Raw genomic sequence first — 21,467 nt, 5'->3', positions numbered from 1 at the left:
GAAAGAAACTGAAGAAGACAAAAAGATGGAAAAACATTCCATGCTCACAGATCAGAAGGATAAACACTGTCAAAATGTCTATCCTCCCCAGAGCTATCCGTACTTTCAACACCATCCCCATCAAAATACCAGGGCATTTTTCAAAAACAATCCTAAAACTCGTAGGGAACCAGAAAAGACCCCAAACTGCCAAGGAAATGTTGAAAAAGATAACCAAATCTGGGGCATCACATCGCCTGGCTTCAAGCTTTATTACAAAGCTGCGATCACCAAGACAGCATGGTAATGGCACAAAAACAGACACACAGATGAATCAAATGGAACAGAGAGCCCAGATATGGACCCTCAACTCTATGGTCAACTAATCTCCCACACACCAGGAAAAAATACCCTTTGGAAAAAAGACAGTCTCTTCAACAAATGGTGCTGGGAAAACTGGAGAGCTATGTACAGAAGAACGAAAGTCGACCATCCACTTACAACATACACAAAGATAAACTCAAAATGGATGAAAGAACTCAACGTGAGGCAGGAATCCATCAAAATCCCATAGGAGAACATAGGCAGTAACCTCTTCGACATCGGCCACAGCAACTTCTTTCGAGACGTGTCTCCAAAGGCAAGGGAAGCAAAAGCAAAAATGAGCTTTTGGGAAACTTCATCAAGACAAAAAGCTTCTGCACAGCAAAGGAAATGGTCAACAAAACACAGAGGCAATCCATGGAATGGGAGAAAATATTTGCAAATGACATACAGACAAAGGGCTGATATCCAAGATCTATAAAGAACTTCTCAAATACAATCTTAAAAAAAGAAAGGTGAGGGCACCTGGGTGGCTCACTTGGTTAAGCAACTGCCTTCGGCTCAGCACTTGATCCTGGAGACCTGGGACTGACTGCCACATCGGGCTCCCTGCTCATCAGGGCATCTGCTCTTCCCTCTAACCCCCTCCCTCTATGCAGTTTCTCTCTCTCAAGGAAATAAGTAAACTATTTTTAAAAAGAACTTCTCAAACCCAATAGCCAAAAAACTAATAACCCAGTCAAAAAATGGGCATAAGACATTAACAGCCACTTCTCAAAAAAAAAAAAGACATAAAAAATGCCTAACAGAGGGACACCTGGGTGGCTCTGCCTTTGGCTCAGGTCATGGTCCCAGCGTCCTGGGATCAAGTCCCATATCGGGTTCCTTGCTCGGCAGGGAACCTGCTTCTCCCTCTGTCTCTGCCTGCCTCTCTGCCTACTTGTGATCTCTCTCTCTCTGACAAATAAATAAAATCTTTAAAAAAAAATGGCTAACAGATACATGAAAAAATGCTCAACATCACTAGCCATCAGGGAAAGACAAATCAAAATGACAATGAGACACCACCACAACCAGTTAGAATGGCAAGAATTAACAAGAAAGGAAAAAACAAGTGTTGGAATGGATGTGAAGAAAGGGGAATCCTCTTACATGTTGGTGAGAATGTCAAGTTGGTGCAGCCACTCTGGGAAACAGTATGGAGGTTATTCAAGATGTTAAGAATAGAGCTATCCTGTGACTCAGCAACTGCACTAGTGGGTATTTATCCCAAAGATACAGAGGTAGTGAAAAGAAGGGGCACAGGCTACCCCAATGTTTATAGCAGCAATGGCCACAGTTGCCAAACTGTGGAAAGAGTCAAGATACTCTTCAAAGGATGAACAGATATAGATGATATGGTCCATATATACAATGGAATGTTACTCAGCCATCAAAAAGTATGAATACCTAGCATTTGCATAAACATAGATGTAACCAGAGGGTATTATGCTAAGTGAAATAAGTCAAACAGAAAAAGACAATTATCATTTGTTTTCACAAATATATGGGACATAAGCAATAACACAGGACTATAAGGGAAGGGAGGGAAATCTAAAGGGGGAGAGATCAGAGAGGAAGATGAACTATGAGAACCCACAGACCCCAAGAAACAAGCTGGCAGTTTCAGAAGGGAGGAGAGTAGGAGAAGGGGATAACAGGGTGATGGTATTAAGAAGGGCACATGTTGTGATGAGCACTGTGTGTTACACCTATATAATGGCTAACTAAGCATAATAAAAAATACATATATACATACAACATATACATACTTACATAGTTTCACTTGGGGAAAAAAAAGTGTTAGAAAATCATAGGTTGGGGAACCTGGGTGACTGGGCATCAGTGGGTTAAAGCCTCTACCTTGGGCTCAGGTCATGATCTCAGGCTCCTGGGATGGAGCCCTGAATCGGGTTCTCTGCTCAGTGGGTAGCCTGCTTCCTACTCTCTCTCTGCCTGCCTCTCTGCCTACTTGTGATCTTTGTCTATCAAAAAAATAAATAAAATCTTAAAAAAAAAATAAATCATAGGTTAAGTCCTTACAAACTGGGCACTACTGTGATTCCTCCTTAGTCGCATGGTCATCTTGGTACAGGGCTCTCCACTGTGATTCAGGTCCTCTCTTGGCAATGGTGACATCAATTTCCCATCCTCTCTTGGTTCCTCCTTCATCAGAACAGTGCGAGGGCATATGACACCTTCTTTATCTAGGGCAGTTAGAAACAAATCTGAAAACAAACAAATCTATTCTCCCATCAAAGTCACCAAACTAACTCTCCCACTTCTGTACTTTAACCCACACATTGTCTCGTGGCCCTATTAAGCTTCACCTTTCTTCCGTAAAGTCTTATCCCTGGCCATTAGCCCCAAGCCCATCATCTTGGGACCAGCCCCATAGATCTGCAGTTTCTTCAGTTCTGGATTCTTCTCGATATCTTCCTCTGTAGGTTCTGGCTATAAAAACAAGGTTCAAAGAAGGAAACAAGTTACATATGTGTATGTATACACACATACAAATACGTATTTCAGGCAAGATCTAAACTTCCATTATCTGCAAATTATCTTGGTAAGTATCCCAAAAGAGATCACAGAGACTAAGGTCAATCAACAGTATACACTTATCTTTAACTATTTTAAGATTTATTTATTTATTTATTTATTTATTTATTTAAGGAGAAAGCGAGAGAGTCAACACAAACAGAGTGAGTGGGAAAGGGAAGGCAGCCTCCCGCTGAGCAAGGACCCTGATGTGGAGGTCGATTCGAGGACCTGAGATCGTGACCAAAGCCAAAAGCAGATAACTGACTTAGCCATCCAGGTGCCTCTCTTTTTAACTATTTATTCATGATGTATTTTTACCTGTAGGTAAGATGTGGCCAGATAGGAGTTAATGAGAAATTTCAGTGATAACTACCTTTCTCAAATGTTTTCATGCTATGAACTAGATAATAAAATAATTCTGTGTTCGCAAGGCTAGTTAAGCTTAAGTAGCATAAAATATATAACTTATACTACAGAATTCACTAAATACAAAGGAGTCTTTCTACAGCTCAGTAAGACGCAAATGGGAAGTTAGGAGGATTCCAGTTTGAACTCGGAGCAACAGAAAAAACTTTCTTCTCACAATATAATCGGGGATCCTAGAAAACTGTAAACCCATTATCTGTCATAAATACACACACTAAATACCATTTTCAGTATATCTTTTTACTGCACATCACGAGGTCTCTTTTATCTGTGTTTGAGTCTACTTTCATTCTACTTTTAAAGCCCTACTTTTATTTAAAATTTGAGGTTTTTGTAGATTTTTTTTAAATCTCCCTTTTATTTAAAATTTGAGGTTTTTGTAGATTTTATTCTATACCTATATACAAATGCACATAATAACATATTTTCTGATTCTGATCTAGTCCCAAAGTAACTTATGTAGGAAATGACATATAATACACAACAATACCATGATAAACACAGGATCAACTGGGACACAATGGGGGTAGTAAAAATAATCTCCGAATGATCAGACACAAATCAAGAGAAACATAGGAGTCTGGAGCTCAAAACAGAGGTTTGTTCAGTCAAAACCACAGTGAGATACCAACTCACACCAGTAACAACAGCTAAAATTAACAAGTCAGGAAACAACAGATGTTGGCAAGAATGCAGAGAAAGACGAACCTTCTCACACTGTTGGTGGGAAAGCAACCTGGTGCAGCCACTCTGGAAAACAGGATAGAGGTTCCTCAAAAAATTGAAAATACCCTGCAATCCAGCAATCACACTACTGGGTATTTACCCCAAAGATACAAAAGAAGTATCTTACTACAAAGATACTACGAAAGTAGTATCTTTGGGGTAAATGAAATGAAGGGCCATGTGCACCTGAATGTTTACAGCAGCAATGTCCAAAACAGCCAAACTATGGAAAAAGCCTAGATGCCCATCAACAGATAAATGGATAAAGAAGTGGTGTATATGTATATATATCTATACACACACACACACACACACACACACACACACACACACACACAATGGAATACTATGCACCCATCAAAAGAAATGAATTTTTACCATTTGCAACAACGTGGATGGAACTAGAGGGTATTATGCTGAGTGACATAAGTCAATCAGAGAAAGACAATTATCATATGATCTCTCTAACAGGAGGAATCTGAGAGGCAGGGCAGGGGGTCATGGTAGGGAAGGAAGGGGAAAACAATGAAACAAGATGGGGACCAGGGAAGAGGACAAACCGTAAAGGCTCTTAATCTCAGGAAACAAACTGGGGAGTGGGGGAGGGAAGGACAGGATGGCTGGGTGATGGATACTGGGGAGGGTATGTGCTATGGTGGGTGCTGTGAATTGTGTAAGACATGATTCAAAAGACCCGTACCACGGAAACAAGTAATACATTGTGTGTTAATAAATAAAAAAGAAAAACAAACAAAAAAAAAACAAAAAACAGAGGTTCATTCAAGGATAAAATTTCTGGAACCATCAAAACATAGGTCTGAGGGCGCCTGGGTGGCTCAGTGGGTTGAGCCGCTGCCTTCGGCTCAGGTCATGATCCCAGGTCCTGGGTTCGAGCCCCACATCGGGCTTTCTGCTCAGCAGGGAGCCTGCTTCCTCCTCTCTCTCTGCCTGCCTCTCTGCTTACTTGTGATTTCTCTCTGTCAAATAAATAAATAAAATCTTTAAAAAAAAAAACATAGGTCTGTCCCACAGTTCATCATTGTATTATAATAGTATTCCACAGGTAACTTACACTTTTCTTATTATATATCATTAGTACTATTTCTATTTTTTGATATTATAAACGATGATGTAATTAATTGTATTAACCACATTCTAATTTTCTGTTATTTTATATTCTGACGTCTTGTAGGAGACCTTGCTAGCCTAAGAAACTTGCACCTATAAGGGTTTGCTAATTCTTAAAGGTAGTGAATTTGTAGTTGAGTCCACCTTTCATATACACACCAAGCAGTATCAAATCTCAACATCCAACCACCTCCTTATCTAACCTTCACATACTAAAACATTATTTCACCTTCCCAAAATCAACCTATGGCCAGGTCCAAAACAACTACAGATAGTCTCTATGCTCCAGAGCCTAGCGGAATTACTCAAACTATTCAATCCTAAAATGTTTTATCCCACCCTGTCTCACCTGCCCCAAGGAAACTCGGATAAAGGCTACGGCCTATGCCCTCCTCTTGCTTCCTGATCCTTACTAAGATTAATGCTTTCTCCTGTGGCCCTGTATGATGTGCTTTGACTCTTGTTTCTAGAGAAACTATAACTTTAAAACCTTTTAGTGGCACTGAACTCTCCAGGCTGTCATCCAGTCACTTTTCTACATTAAGACCTGGACATAAATTACAAATACCCATATATTTGTTCTACACTATTGTCAAAGATTTATTAATAGAAGACATGCACCTTTGAAATTTTAGTAACTTAAAATTTTAACCTTAGTACAATCTTATGCTACCAGCAGTGCACAAAGATGCCTGGTTCCTCATTCTTCACACATTTTGATTTTACCAAATCAGTTATATAAAAACAAATACATCACTATTTTATGACCTCAATTTATAAGTTAGATTAAACCCTTCTGAGTTACCATTCTGTAGGGTTTAATAGAAGACTAAACTTGAAAACAGGTTGTGAAAGATGATTCTATCAGCATAGTAGGCATAGGACTCTTAAGTGCCATATATATTACTTTACAATTTTACATTAAATATTCATTATATTACACACATTATACTTAACACCATATCCTGAAATATAATTCAAAGTACCTTTTAAAAGAGCTAATGCTTTTAAATATGAAATAACAGGTATGAGTGGAGGGAAGCAAGATGGCAGAGTAGGGGACCCCATTTCAACTGGTCTCCTGAATTAAGCTGGATATCTGCCAGACCACTCTGAACACCCATGAAATCAACCTGAGATATAAGAAGATATATCTGGATCAATATCAACAGAGCATCTCCAGTAGCCGGTTTCGAGGTATGAACCAGGGAGCTGTGACTCTGCGGGCAGATATCAGAAGATAAACGGAAGGGGAAGGAGCCATCATAAGGGCTGGCATTGGGAAGGAGAAGTAACACAATAGCACAAAAATGTCCCGAGCTGGGGCCTGGGCACAGACTCACAATAATAGCTATGTGAAAAGGACTATAGAGCAGAGCCCCAGATTGAAGGCTGGAGCTGTGGAAGCACACGTGTGAACCAGGGGTGGCTTGCGGTTTTAGAAGTACTAAGGGCAAAAATGAATGAATGAATGAATGAATGAATGATTGAATGAATGAATGATAGATAGATAGATAGATAGATAGATAGAAGTACTAAGGGCAGAGATGTGCCAGGACCTGGAAGCGAGGGCTGGGAGTGCTGCCTGGGTTGTAGGGCACACAACCCAGGTGGCTGTGGTTTTTAGCAGACCGACAGAAATGGGGACAATGTGGCCTGGAGAGCCAACCGAGGGGCAGACTGCGATCTCTCTGTTCTGACACAGAGGTTTCAATGAGGTCACTTCTGCTCTTACTCTTAGGGGGGACGTGGAAAGCCACCAGAGAAAGCCGCAAAAGCCCTTCAAAACCAGTTTTCACTGAACCCATCCCACCTCCCCATAGGTGGCAGGGCAATTCTGCCCAAACGGGGTTGCATGAGTAACAGCATGGCAGACCCCTCTCCTCAGAAGACAGGCTGGAAAAACAAGAGGCTGACAACCCTAAGGTCCCTATAAAACAGTTGCATCTTGCTTCAGTTGCGGTCAATAATTTGGACTCTACTCACCCCCTCAGTCACCCCTCAACAGAATAACTAAGAGGTGGAACCACCAACATAGGAAAAACTCACGAGTCTGTGACCTCTGTCACAGAACTAACGGATATGGATAAAAGCAAGATGTCAGAAATAAACTTCAGGGTAACAGGTGTGCAGACAATAGCTAGGACGGAGAAAACCACGAATGGCAAAATAGAGTCTCTAAAGGCAGAAGTGAGAGCTGATCTGGCAGAACTTAAAATGCTATCAATGAGATCCAGTCTAATCTAGATACTCTAACAGCCAGGCTAAATGAATCAGAAGATTGATTAGTGACAGAAAAGAAGGATAAGGAGAAGGCCTGGAACAAAGAGCTTTTCTGTTTCCATGAAAACAGAATTAGAGAAATAAATGATGCCATGAAACATTCCAATGCCAGAATTACTGGGATCCCTGAGGGGGTGGGGAAAGAGAGAGAACTAGAAAATATAGTTGAACAAATCGCAGATGAGAATTTCCCTAATCTGGAAAAGGAAACAAGCATTCCTGTACTAGAAGCAGAGAGGACCCCTCCCAAGATCAAGGAGAACAGACCAACGCCCCAGCATGTTATAGTGAAACTCCTCAATCTTAGAACCAAGAAACCATCTTAAGGGCAGCTAGGGGGAAGAGACTCCTTAGGTACGAAGGGAAGAACATCAGAATATTATCAGGCCTGTCCATGAGACCCAGCAAGCCAGAAAGGGATGGCAAGACATAGTCAGGGTACTAAATGAGAAGAATATGCACCCAAGAATTCTTTATCTGGCAAAGAACAGATGGAGAGATAAAGAGCTTCCAAGCCTGGCACAAACTGAGAATATGTGAAGACCAAGCCAGTCCTGCAAGAAATATTAAAAGGGTTCTATAAAAGAGAAAGACCCCAAGAGTGATATAGAACTCAGATATATAGAGACAATCTATAGAAACAAGGACTTCACAGGCAACATGATGACAATAAAATCATATCTTTCAATAATCACTCTAACATGAATGGCCTAGAAGCTCCCATAAAAGGGCACAGGGTTGCAGATTGGATAAAATGACAGGACCCATCCATATGCTGCCTAAAAGAGACTCATTCTGAACCTAGATACATCCAGACTGAAAGTGAAGGGATAGAGAACCATTTTTCATGCCAATGGACCTCAAAAGAAAGCTGAGGTAGTAATTCTCAGATCAGACAAATTAGATCTTAAGCTAAAGACAGTAGTTAGAGATACAGGACACTACATCAATTTTAAAGGGTCTATCCAACAATAATATCTAATAACTGTAAATATTTATGCCCCCAACACGGAAGCAGCCAACTATATCAGCCAACTGTTAATCAAAATAAAGAGCTATACTGATAAGAATACGTTAATTGTAGGGGATCTTAATGCCGCTCTCAGCAACAGACAGATCATCTAAGCAGAAATTCAACAAAGAAACAGGAGCTTTGAATGACAAACTGGACCAGATGGACCTCATTAATATATACAGAACATTCCCCCCTAAAACAACAGAATACTCATTCTTCTCGAGTGTACATGGAACTTTCTTCAGAATATACCACATACTGGGTCACAAATCAGGACTCAACCATACCAAAAGACTGAGATTATTCCCTATATATTCTCAGATCACAATACTTTAAAACTGGAATTCAATCACAAGAAAAAGTTTTGGGGGCGCTTGGGTGGCTAAGTGGGTTAAACCCTCTGCCTTCGGCTCAGGTCATGATCCCAGGGTCCGGGGATCGAGCCCCGCATCAGGCTCTCTGCTCAGCGGGGAGCCTACTTCCCCCTCTCTCTCTGCCTGCCTCTCTGTCAAATAAATAAATAAATCTTTAAAAAAAAAAAAAAAAGTTTTGAAAAATTTTTTTGGTGGTGGCTTCCAATTCTTCTGAATCTCTAAGAGTGCACCTTGCCTGGACTGTGGTTGATATTTTCGACTGTACATCCTCTCAACCACAACTCGAGAATAACTAGGAGGAGGAACTCCCAACAAAGAAAACACCCAGAGCCTCTCCCACAGACTTAATGGATATGGATATAAGCAAGATGTCAGAAACAGACTTCAGGGCAAGAATTATGAGACAATAGCTAGGCTTGAGAAAACCATTAACAGCAGCATAGACTCTCTAAGGGCAGAAATGAGAGTTAATCAGGCCAAACTTAAAAATGAAATGCAGTCTAAACCAGATACTCTAACAACTAGGGTAAATGAGGCAGAAGAATGAATTAGTGATCTAGAAGATAAACTGATAGGAAGGAAGAGGAGGAGGCCTGGAGTAAACAGTTTAAAATCCATGAGAACAAACTTAGAGAAATCAATGACACTAGGAAACATTCCAATGTCAGAATTCTTGGGATCACTGAGGCAGTAAGGCGAAAGAGAAGACTAGGAGATATATTTTCAACAATACCATGAAATGTTACAATGTCAGAATTACTGGGATCCCTGAGGGGGCAGACAGAGAGACTAAAAGATGTATTTGAGCAAACTAGAGCTGAGAACTTCCCTAGCCTGGGGAAGGAAACCAGCATTTGCATCCTAGAGGCAGAGAAGACCCCTCCCAAGATCAAAGAGAACAGAAAACTCACAAATCTTAGAACAAAGGACGCCATCCAAGGGCAGTTAGGGGGAAGAGATTCCTTACATACAGCGTAGGGACATCAGAATAACGTCAGACCTATCCACAGAGACCTGGCAAAACAAAAAGGGCTGGCAAGACATATTCAGGTTATTAAATGAGAAGACCATGCAGCCAAGAACTCTTTATCTGGCAAGGCTGTCATTCAGAATGGATGGAGAGAAAACGAGCTTACGAGACTGGCAAAAGATGAAAGAATATGTGACCACTAAACCAGCTCTACAAGAAATATTAAGGGGGGATTCTATAAAAGGACAAAGACGCTGAGAAGAATATGGACCAGAAATTTACAGAGACAATCCACAGAAATAGGAACTGCACAGACAAGAGGATGACAATAAATCTGTGCCTTTCATTAGTAACCCTCAACGTGAACAGCCTAAATGCTGCCACAAAACAGACTGCATACAAAGACAGGACCCAACCATATGTTATCTAAGAGACTCATTCTGAACCAAAGATACATCCAGACTGAAATGGGATGGAGAACCATTTGTCATGCCAATAGGACTCAAAAGAAAGCAGGGCAGCAATTCTTGTATCAGACAAACTAGAATTTAAACCAAACACTGTAATAACAGATCCAGAGGGTACTCTATCATTCGTTAAGGGACTAACCAACAAGAAGATCTAACAACTGTAAATATCTATGCCGCCAACATAGGAAGAGCCAACTACATAACCCAACTGTTAACCAAAATAAAGAATCAGATTGACAATAATACATTAATAGTAGGAAATTTTAACACTGCATTCTCAGCACTGGACAGATCACCTAAACAGAAGATCAACAAAAACATAACTTTGAATGACACACTGGACCAGATAAACTTAGAAATATGTACAGAATAATCCACTCTAAAACAACAGAATAATCATTCTTCTTGAATCCACATGGAACTTCCTCCAAAAGAGACCACATACTGGGTTACAAATCAGGTCTCAACCAATACCAAAAGACTGAGATTATTCCCTGCATATTAGACGACAGTGGCTTGAAACTGTAACTCAGTCACAAGAAAAAGTTTTGAAAAATTCAAACACTTGATGGGCGCCTGGGTGGCTCAGTGGGTTAAGCCGCTGCCTTCGGCTCAGGTCATGATCTCAGGGTCCTGGAATCAAGTGCCGCATCGGGCTCTCTGCTCAGCAGGAGCCTGCTTCTCTCTCTCTCTCTCTCTCTGCCTGCCTGCCTCTCTGTCTGCTTGTGATCTCTCTCTGTCAAATAAACAAATAAAATCTTTAAAAAAAAAAAAAAGAAAGAAAGGAAGGAAGAAAGAAAGAAAAATTAAAACACTTGGAAGCTAAAGACCATCCTGCTTAAGAACATTTGGGTCAACCAGGAAATCAAAGAACAACTTAAACAACTCATGAAAACCAATGAGAACGAAAGCATATCGGTCCAAAACCTATGGGCTATGGCAAAGGTGGTCCTACAGAAAAATCCCGAATACACAAACTACCTTTATACTTTCAAAGAATTGGAGAATAAAAATTTAAGCCCAACCAATGCACAAAAAGGGTAATAATTAAGATCAGAGCGGAGATCAATGAATTACAAACCAGAGATACAGCCGAACACATCGACAAAAACCAGAAGTTGGTCCTCTGAAAGAATTAATGACACTAATAAACCACTGGCCAGACTTAACCAAAAAGAGAAAGGACTCAAATTAATAAAATCAGGAATGAAAGGGGAAAGATCATGACTAACACCAATAAAATAGAAACAATTAACAGAAATTATCATCAACAGCTATATGCCAGTAAGCTAAGCAACCTAGGAGAAATGGATGCATTCCTAGAAACCTATAAACTTCTAAGACTGAAACGGGACAACTGACAACCTGAACAGACCAATGACCAATAACAAAATTGAAACATTAATTAAAAACCTCCCAAAAAACAAGAGTTTAGGGTCAGATGGCTTCCCACGGAAATTCTACCAAACATTCAAAGAAGAAATCATACCTACTCTACTGAAGCTGTTCCAAAAAACAGAAACAGAAGGAAAACTTCCAGACTCTTTCTATGAAGCCACCACTACCTTGATCCCAAAACCAGGCAAAGACCCATCAAAAAGGAGAACTTCAGACCAAGATCCCTGATGAATATAGAAGCTAAGATTCTCAACAAGATCCTAGCTATCAGGATCCAACAGTACATTAAAAAGATTATTTACCAAGACCAGGTGGGATTTATCCCTGGGACGCAAGCGTGGTTCAACATTCGCAAATCAATCAATGTGACAGAACAAATCAGTAAGAGAAGACAGAAGAACCACATGGTCCTCTCAACCGATGCAGAAAAGGCATCTGACAAAATACAGCATCCTTTCCTGATTAAAACTCTTCAAACTACAGGGATAGAGGGAACATTCCTCAACTTCATAAAATCCATCTATGAAAAACCCACGGTGGGTATCATTCTCAACGGGGAAAAGCTGAGAGCCTTTCCCTTAAGATCAGGAACACGACAGAGATGCCCACTCTCACCACTACTGTTCAACACAGTACTAGAAGTCCTAGCAACAGCAACTGGACAACAAAAGGAAATAAAAGGTATTCAAACTGGCAAAGAAGAAGTCAATCTCTCTCTTCTCAGATTACATGACACTCTTAGGTGGAAAATCAAAATTCTCCACCCTAACCCTAACCCTAACCCTAACCCATACAGCAATTCAGCAACATGGCAGAACACAAAATCAATGCACAGAAATCAGCTGCTTTCTTATACTCTAACAATGTGACTGTAGAAAGAGAAACCAGAGAAGCGAGAACCATAGATACCTTGCATCTATGCAACACCAGCACCAAGAACCATAAGATACCTTGGAAAAAACCTAACCGAAGAGGTGAAGGATATGTACTCTAGGAACTACAGAACACTCATGAAAGAAACTGAAGAAGACAAAAAGATGGAAAAACATTCCATGCTCACAGATCAGAAGGATAAACACTGTCAAAATGTCTATCCTCCCCAGAGCTATCCGTACTTTCAACACCATCCCCATCAAAATACCAGGGCATTTTTCAAAAACAATCCTAAAACTCGTAGGGAACCAGAAAAGACCCCAAACTGCCAAGGAAATGTTGAAAAAGATAACCAAATCTGGGGCATCACATCGCCTGGCTTCAAGCTTTATTACAAAGCTGCGATCACCAAGACAGCATGGTAATGGCACAAAAACAGACACACAGATGAATCAAATGGAACAGAGAGCCCAGATATGGACCCTCAACTCTATGGTCAACTAATCTCCCACACACCAGGAAAAAATACCCTTTGGAAAAAAGACAGTCTCTTCAACAAATGGTGCTGGGAAAACTGGAGAGCTATGTACAGAAGAACGAAAGTCGACCATCCACTTACAACATACACAAAGATAAACTCAAAATGGATGAAAGAACTCAACGTGAGGCAGGAATCCATCAAAATCCCATAGGAGAACATAGGCAGTAACCTCTTCGACATCGGCCACAGCAACTTCTTTCGAGACGTGTCTCCAAAGGCAAGGGAAGCAAAAGCAAAAATGAGCTTTTGGGAAACTTCATCAAGACAAAAAGCTTCTGCACAGCAAAGGAAATGGTCAACAAAACACAGAGGCAATCCATGGAATGGGAGAAAATATTTGCAAATGACATACAGACAAAGGGCTGATATCCAAGATCTATAAAGAACTCCTCAAACTCAACACCCAAAAAAGCAGATAGTCATGTTAAAAAATGGGCACAAGACATGAACAGATAATTCTCCAAAGAAGATATACAAATGGCCAACAGACACATGAAAAAATGTTCATCATTAGCCATCAGCAAGATGCAAATCAAAACCACAGCGATACCACCTTACACCAGTTAGAATGGCAAAAATTAACAAGACAAGAAACAAGTGTTGGAGAGAATGTGGAGAAGAGGGAACTCTCTTACACTGTTGGCGGACTGCAAGTTGGTGCAGCCACTTTGGAAACAATGTGGAGGTTCCTCAAAAAATTAAAAACTCTATCACCCTGCAATTGCACAACTGGGTATTTACCCCAAAGATACAAATGTAGTTAAAAGACCCCAATGTTTACAGCAGCAATGCCACAATAGCCAAACTGTGGAAAAAGCCAAGATGCCCTTCAACAGATGAATGGATAAAGAAGATGTGGTCCACATATACAATGGAATATTACTCAGACATCAGAAAGGATGAATAGCCAACTTCTGCATCAACATGGATGGGACTGGAGGAGAATATGCTAGTGAAATAAGTCAATTATCTGATGGTTTCACTTACTTGTGGAACATAAGGAATAGCACAGAGGACATGAGAAGGAAGCGAAAATGAAGGGGGAGGGAAATCAGAGGAGTAGATGAACCATGAGAGACTATGGACTCCTGGAAACTGAGGGTTTCAAAGGGGAGGGGCTGGGGGATGGGTGAGCCCAGTGATGGGTATTAAGGAGGGTGCATATTGCATGGAGAGGTGGGTGTTATACAAACAATGAATCATGGAACACTGCATCAAAAACTATGACATACTACATGACTAACTATATGGTGACTAACAACATAATAAAAATTTAAAAATTTTTTAAAAATGAAATAATAGGTATTATTCTTATCCTTTCAAAAATCTTACTATGCATTCTTCTATTACATATACCTAGCTCCAAATTGGAAAAAAAAAGATATCATTCCCAATTTGTCACTGCATTTACTTCTTTTGTGCTTCATGCAGAACTTATTTATAATTTTTTTTCCTCTTAATGTTCTGGAAGTACAATTTGTTTTGGTAACCATACAGTTTTAAGAATTTTTAAGACCTTTCCCACAAACTGGACAATCTCATTCTCAAGAAAAAGTATCTAAAGATTCCTTGATTTTGAAAAAATTTTGTACCCTTAACTGATAACTACTACTTTTGAAAAAATTTTACTGATTCCCAAATTATTAGCTCACTTTTCTTTAGATAATTATCAGATGCTTCCTTGTTTGAAGAACTAAAGTACTAATGCAGAATCTATCCAAATTGCAGTAATCTGAGCTAGATCACCATCTTTCTTCCTTCTACAGCCAATTATTAAAATATTTCAAAATTTAGTATTAATTTTACTCAGAAAGTATCTAAGAACAAACAGCATTATCCTTTTCTTTTTTAGTTAACATATAATGTATTACTTGCTTCAGGGGTACAGGTCTGTGAATCATCAGGCTTAAAGGATTCACACCACTCACCATAGCACATAGCTTCCCCCGTGTCCACCACCCAGCCACCCCATCTCTCTCCCCGCAAACTGCATTATCCTAATGCAATATATTTTAGAAGCACAAATATCCAAAATTTAATGAGAACATATGTGGACACACGAAACGGGGTTTTTTTGGTCATTGTTGTTGTTTTTTAAAGATTTTACTTATTTGAGAAAGTAAGCGCAAGCAGGGGATCGGCAGAGGGAAAAACAGACAACCCCGGGAGCAGGAAGCCCGATGAAGGACTTAATCCCAGGACCCTAAGATCATCACCTGAGCCAAAGGCAGATAACTGACTGAGACACACAGAGGTCCTCACAAAACAGGTTTAGCAAGATAGGAAATTAAGTCTCTCTTGTCTGTATTTTTAATTTTCTGATACTACATTGTTTGACACATGAAAACCCCTGTCTGGATGGGGAGAGACTGCTCCTCTGAGGCTAGCCAATTCTTTGAAATACCAAAGAACCCAGCAAAGAGTTTGCATTTCATACTCAAACCAACCAATCGAGGGCTATACCTTCAGTTAGGCTTTGGCACAAGAGGACGTAATATTCCTCTGCCTTAATCATCCCAGAGCCAGGTACCAGGCAGAAAGGAAACAGGAGTGTTCCAATAGATTAGAGTCCACCAAAACTGTTCAAACCAGTCAATCCTAAACCATTTCCCTACTGTGGAACCCCAGTAAGACATGATCTAGGCTTTCCCCTTACCCTGTTCCTACAACCTGACCCATGCTTTTGCTTTGTACTATGGCCCTCTGTGGCAAGTCTCCTGAGTATAACTTTTTCCCAAGCTTCCCTTGTGGCTGACTATCCATCTCGTAAAAGAACACAGAACAAAACTAACAATTAAAAAAAATAGACAATACAGAGTCTATGTGAATCAACCCAAGATTCAAGAAAACCCCTAAAACTGTATTAAAAAGAGGGGTGTCGGGGTGCCTGGGTGGCTCAGTGGGTTAAGCCGCTGCCTTCGGCTCAGGTCATGATCTCAGGGTCGTGGGATCGAGCCTCGCATCGGGCTCTCTGCTCAGCGGGGAGCCTGCTTCCTCCTGCCTCTCTGCCTGCTTGTGATCTCTCTCTGTCAAATAAATAAATAAAATCTTTAAAAAAAAAAAAAAAGAGGGGTGTCTGCATGGCTCAGTCAGTTAGGCCCTTGGTTTCAGTTCAAGTCCATGATCTCATGAGACCCATGTCAGGCCCTTTATCTCTGTCCCTCCCCCTGCTAATATGGTTTTTCTCAAAGAAATAATATCTTTTTTAAAAAAACTATATTAAAAGAATATGTTTTTAAAATGTGTAAAAACAAAACTAGCAGAACAAAAATATTACAAACAATACCCATAAAAATAAAATAACTCATTCATTTTCAAATAAATCCATCTTGAACCAACTATACATGAAAAAAAAAGAATGCCTTATAGATATGAACTGAACAAGTCCTAGATAAACTTTGAAGTTTTGGGGGAAAAAAAGGCACTCACATCAGGTTGTAGTCTTTTTGCCCGCCGACTATAGCTAGTAAACTTGGAAGGCTGCACAGACTGTCTAAAGGGAATGCTGTGGGGTTTGTATTCCTTGTCTTTTTCCTCATTGTCAAATGGGTGAGTGTTACACTGCTGGGAACATGAGAAAACCTAAGATCAGGAATTCAGTCACATTCATAATCAGCAAATAATGAAATGATTCCTTTATCTTAAATCTCTAACAATGAAAGCTGTACTTCCTTCTTAATTACACAAATTTACCCTTTATATTTTCTGTGATAAAAGCACACATACAATGAGAATTCTTCTACATATTTGCTTATGTATAAGCAGTAAAGCATAGTGAACTGTCTTTGGAAACAACTACCAGATTTGAACCTAGGCTTCTATTCTTATTTTGTTTGCCTTGTGCTGTTCTAATACCTTTGTCAGAAAAGTGGACAATATAAATATCAAATACAACAGAATTACACAGATTAAGTAAAAGAGCCATTTATAAATATTCACATATACACAGTTTTACAAAATGCCCTGAAAATAATAAAACTTAAAAACGTTATTTTAGATACCCAGCCAAATTAGTTCCCACTCAAGTTAAACCCAGTCTCAAAATATTATCCTTAAACTAACTCTCTTTTATCTGCACTACCCTTAAAAACCTTAGTAATTCCATAAGATAATTATCTTTATCACAGAGGATGCTTTTGTCTTATACTTTGATAGCCACTCCATAAAAATATCCTAGTAACCTTCAAGAGAGGAAGACAGAAAAAACAATCCTCCAATTCTCACATACCTGCTCTAGCAGATCTAAAACTTCTTCAAAATATACTTCATACTTCTCAAACTGAACAATATTTTCCAGAGCCAATTCCCAAAATTTCCATTAATGTACCTAAAGATTCTAAACCTTGACTGCTCAGGAAGAAGCTCAATCCAGAAAAAGAAGACAAGAGTAGAAAGCAAAATCATATTAGGCCCCAAATCAGCTAAGAGCCCTCACCACAAGGTTGGCTCCGGACTGAAACATTTCATAGGGATAAATGATGCGCTCATAATGAGATCGTAGCAGGGAGCCAATATTTTTGCCTGGCGGATAGTTGAGTCGTTGGGCAACTCGGGCCCAACGACGGTCTTTGCAAATGGCTTCATAGCCACCTTCCTCCATCACAATCTGCAAGGATAAGAAAGGTGTAAATTAACTGTAGCAAACTAAGAGACCTAAACAACAGCAGTGAGGGTTAAATATGAGGACTGTGCACTCCCACCTATATCAATTGTTCCAAGGTGAAAAGATTTTGTAAAGAAATATGGGCAAGCTCTGTGTTGTGTCCTTTCCTGCTTAGAGACACAAAATTTCAACCACAGGGTTTCCTACCCAGGGGTTTTTACTTCTTTTTCCTTTTTATTTATTTATTTTTTTTTTAGATTTTTTTTTTATTTATTTATTTGACAGAGAGAGATCACAAGTAGACAGAGAGGCAGGCAGAGAGAGGGAGGGAAGCAGGCTTCTTGCTGAGCAGAGAGCCCGATGCGGGACTCGATCCCAGGACCCTGAGATCATGACCCGAGCCGAAGGCAGTGGCTTAACCCACTGAGCCACCCAGGCGCCCCTCTTTTTCCTTTTTAAAGCAGAAGTACTCTCACCTTACTAAGGCTGTAGAGATCCAAGATCCGCCGTTCCACATTGGGAATTTTTAATGAGGAACCTTGGATTTCCCAGAATTTTGCAATCTGATCCAAATAGTTCAGTTTTACTCTGGTCTGAGCCTGGGAAAGAGAGAGTCCTATAAGACTGGTTTACTCCTTAACCTGACTGTGGTCCAATGTGACTTGAATGAACAAGTATTGTTGCGTACATTTACAGTGCCCTACTAGGCTAGAATCTACATTTCACTATCTTACCACTAGTGTCTAACAAAGGCTCAACTAAGCTGATTTTTCAATCTAAAAAGAGAGCTCAAAGATTGATGCCTCAAAGTCAAAATCTTTCATCCCTAAATCTAAAGCACCATCCTTAGGTTTAGTAAAGGAAAGGCTAAGCAAGACCATTTAGGCTTAATCTAATATCTTCCTTACAGCATGCTGTAGTCTATATACACTGAAAAAAATGAAGTATTTTTCTATGTTATGTCAAAAATTTCCATAATTTCTGAATTACTCTTCTCTTATGCTAAGTCATTTTGGAATTTCTAATTTTTAACTAAGGCCAAAACTCATAATAGCAAAAGAAAATACCACATCATTCATAAACTTTCCATACTACTACTACTACTAAGTACTACTTAGTAGTACTAAGTACTACTAAGCTGAATATGCAGGCTGTTGACTGCTTTAAAAAATAAAATTTGTCTTTCCTAATTACTCTGACCCATATCAAATACAATCCATCTTATTCAAGAACTTATATACTACCACCAGTCAAGTGGAAAATTTAGTTGACCATGTATCTGTCCTGAACTTTGCTCTTATGAAGAAATCAGGGAAATTCCACAATGATAAAATATGTTGGCACTGGCAGGAAAAAAATCTGTCTTCTTGCTATCCTAATTTTAGCCCATTCTATGGCAGAAAAATACGTCATTCAATTCTGAAAAAAAAAAACCTCTTCTTCATGTGCTGTCATTTTGCAGAAGACTTTATAAGAGATGAATATTCCGGGAAAAAATGGAACTGGGGTTAGAATCAAATATTATCTCCTTAAAAAACGTGTATGGTTAACTACAGTTACATAAGTATTAGTAAAGCATGATCAGAGCTCAAATTCCTGCAAAATCACATGACTTTCCATTTTACCTCCAGTTCATTTAGCCTCTGAATGCGAGGTGTGAATCTGAAGTTGTCAACTTCTACTGCAAAGGGAGGTTGCCAGTCCTAGAAGAAAATAAAAGATCTTATTATGGCATAGCAAAGGATAAAGATCGCAAGAACTAGAACCATTTGTTTTCAGTATAATATTCCTCCCTTTTAAGAGGTTGCTATTTTTTGCTATTTTTTGGTTGCTATTTTTTGCTCCTAAACGTTCAAATGGTTGCCACTTTAATATCAAATAAATGAAAAAGAAAAACAGCAACAACAACAATAAAAAAACACCTCTGAAACGCCTTGATACGTGTCCTCCAACAAAACAAGGGGAAAAAACAAAACAAATCCTGAGAAAGGGCCTAAAAGATTAATTTGAAAGTAATGAAGCACACCTCAATGTGGACTCACTTGTTTGGGTTCTTATTAAAGTGAAGAAAAATGTAACTTGGATCAGAAGTGATTCTGAAAGCTGGATCACTATTTATTCGCACTCCCAACAGTGTTTTAAGAAGAGAATCATAATTCGTAGTAGTGAGAAAAATATGTACAAATAGAAGAAAGAAATGTTGTAGTCAGGTTAAGCATCTAACAAATGAGTAATAACGTGTGCAGTAAGAGGACACGCTGAATTTTCATTTCCGTCATTTAAAGTGATAGCCTAGACGCAGTTAAGTTTTCATTCTTAATTCAGAAAAAGGTAACAGTTTCAGTTAGCAGTTTTGAGTAAAACAAATCCAGAAGAGAGACCTGTCCGTGAAAACCAAATTAAACAGAGGGAAGATTTCACATCCGCCCGCATTCTTAACTGAGTTTCTTACAACACGAGACCAAAGGCCCAGGGATTAATAAGAAAATCTATATAATTCTTTTTTTCTGCTTTCAGTTACATATCAAGACTTGTAAGTACATTTGAACGTTTTTCAATGTAAATATAAAAGACATAAATATTATTGTATTAGAAATGCGTGTGTTGTAGCACAGCATACAACCAATTTCAAATTCTATCTTATTTTCTTTGTAAAATAAATGTTCATAACCCCACGAGGTTCGACGGTTGGAAACCACCTCTCTGATTCCACCGTATCATGGTTATTTACAAAACAAGAAATTATACATACATACAGTATTTAACTAACAACAAGAACTAACGAACTGAGGCCTTGTAATACTATAGTTTCCAACCCGATTTCCAAATTTTGTTTTAGAGCCTTACCGTTGGTGGACGGATCTTGCAAATACCCGACTTTTCTGCAATGGGCCTGATTTTCGCGATGTAGCCCAGCGGGTCTCGGAATTCCGCCCACGTAGGTTCGAACACTGGGCACTCTGGCGGCGGTAGGAAGTCGTCGGACCCGGGATCCATCCCGTGTTCAGATGCTAATTTGAAAAATGGTTTCCTCTTTCTTCGGCGGCATATGAATCCTTTGTCGCCGAAACCTGGGCCCTAAAGGGCCTTTATTTTCCTTTAACTTTTACCGTTCTTTTAATTCATGCGATTGCTCACGACTCTTCAGTTCTACAACCACCATCTTAACCCTGCAGCTTTTCCGGTTGCTTTACACTTCGTGTCGCTCCGCGGATGGATTCTTCAGGCGCTAAAGCATTTCGAAAACGGAGCTGTTCTTTGTGGGCTAATAAAAGCTAGAGACACATAATGGAGTTCACTAAAACAAAACAAGTGCCATAAACCAGACATTCCAGTAACATTAAACAGTTCTTCAATGGAAGAGGCGAGCACAATCACTAATAAAACCGCCGGATCTTTTTTTTTTAAACACAACTGCGCATGTTACGCCTGCGCAGTAGACAGAAGATCATACAAATCCTGTGACTGGTCGATTGTTTACTTGTTTTTTACACAGAAAATTCCACATTTAGGAAAATTGCAAGCCCAGTCCGTTCCGTTCCTGTACCCTTCCAATCCACGACGACGTGACCGCTCATCCCATAGTCCTTGAAACAGTCTTCAGAAATTTACTGGCTTTTCAGTTACTCACCTGGCTTTATCGTAACAGAGTTACAACTCTTTTACAATCCTAGAACTATTTGTAAAATACGAATTGTTTTTATTAGTGTACACTATTTCACTTATATACGCAGTTGGCATGCATACATTTTCTTACTGCATTTGTACGAACTAAAG

General features: G+C 39.5%; 1 protein-coding gene across 15 annotated transcripts in view; it reads right to left on the bottom strand.

Moving 5' to 3' along the window:
- LOC125092604 (lysine-specific demethylase 5D) overlaps positions 1 to 21,070 on the bottom strand; it is a 63,514-nt gene extending 42,444 nt beyond the window's left edge. For 2 of the 15 annotated variants that reach the window (XM_047716991.1, XM_047716992.1), the window contains exons 1-7: positions 20,538 to 21,069; positions 19,316 to 19,393; positions 18,167 to 18,289; positions 17,523 to 17,693; positions 16,517 to 16,651; positions 2,673 to 2,796; positions 2,386 to 2,570 (exon numbers count right to left, since the gene is read on the bottom strand). In XM_047716991.1, the coding sequence (XP_047572947.1) occupies positions 2,386 to 2,570; positions 2,673 to 2,796; positions 16,517 to 16,651; positions 17,523 to 17,693; positions 18,167 to 18,289; positions 19,316 to 19,393; positions 20,538 to 20,687 (966 nt within the window). In that variant the 5' untranslated portion in view covers positions 20,688 to 21,069. Of the gene's footprint in view, positions 1 to 2,385; positions 2,571 to 2,672; positions 2,797 to 4,017; positions 4,039 to 15,550; positions 15,583 to 16,516; positions 16,652 to 17,522; positions 17,694 to 18,166; positions 18,290 to 19,315; positions 19,394 to 20,537 lie in introns of those variants that run through there. The other 13 variants (XM_047716994.1, XM_047716996.1, XM_047716998.1 and 10 more) reach the window with 11 other exon arrangements.
- Positions 21,071 to 21,467: the final 397 nt, after the last annotated feature.

The sequence above is a fragment of the Lutra lutra genome, chromosome Y (assembly GCF_902655055.1).
Source record: "Lutra lutra chromosome Y, mLutLut1.2, whole genome shotgun sequence".
In the NCBI taxonomy this organism is placed as follows: domain Eukaryota; kingdom Metazoa; phylum Chordata; class Mammalia; order Carnivora; family Mustelidae; genus Lutra; species Lutra lutra.
The sequence above is the reverse complement of the archived record's forward strand: the minus strand, read 5'-3'. Positions and strand labels throughout refer to the sequence as shown.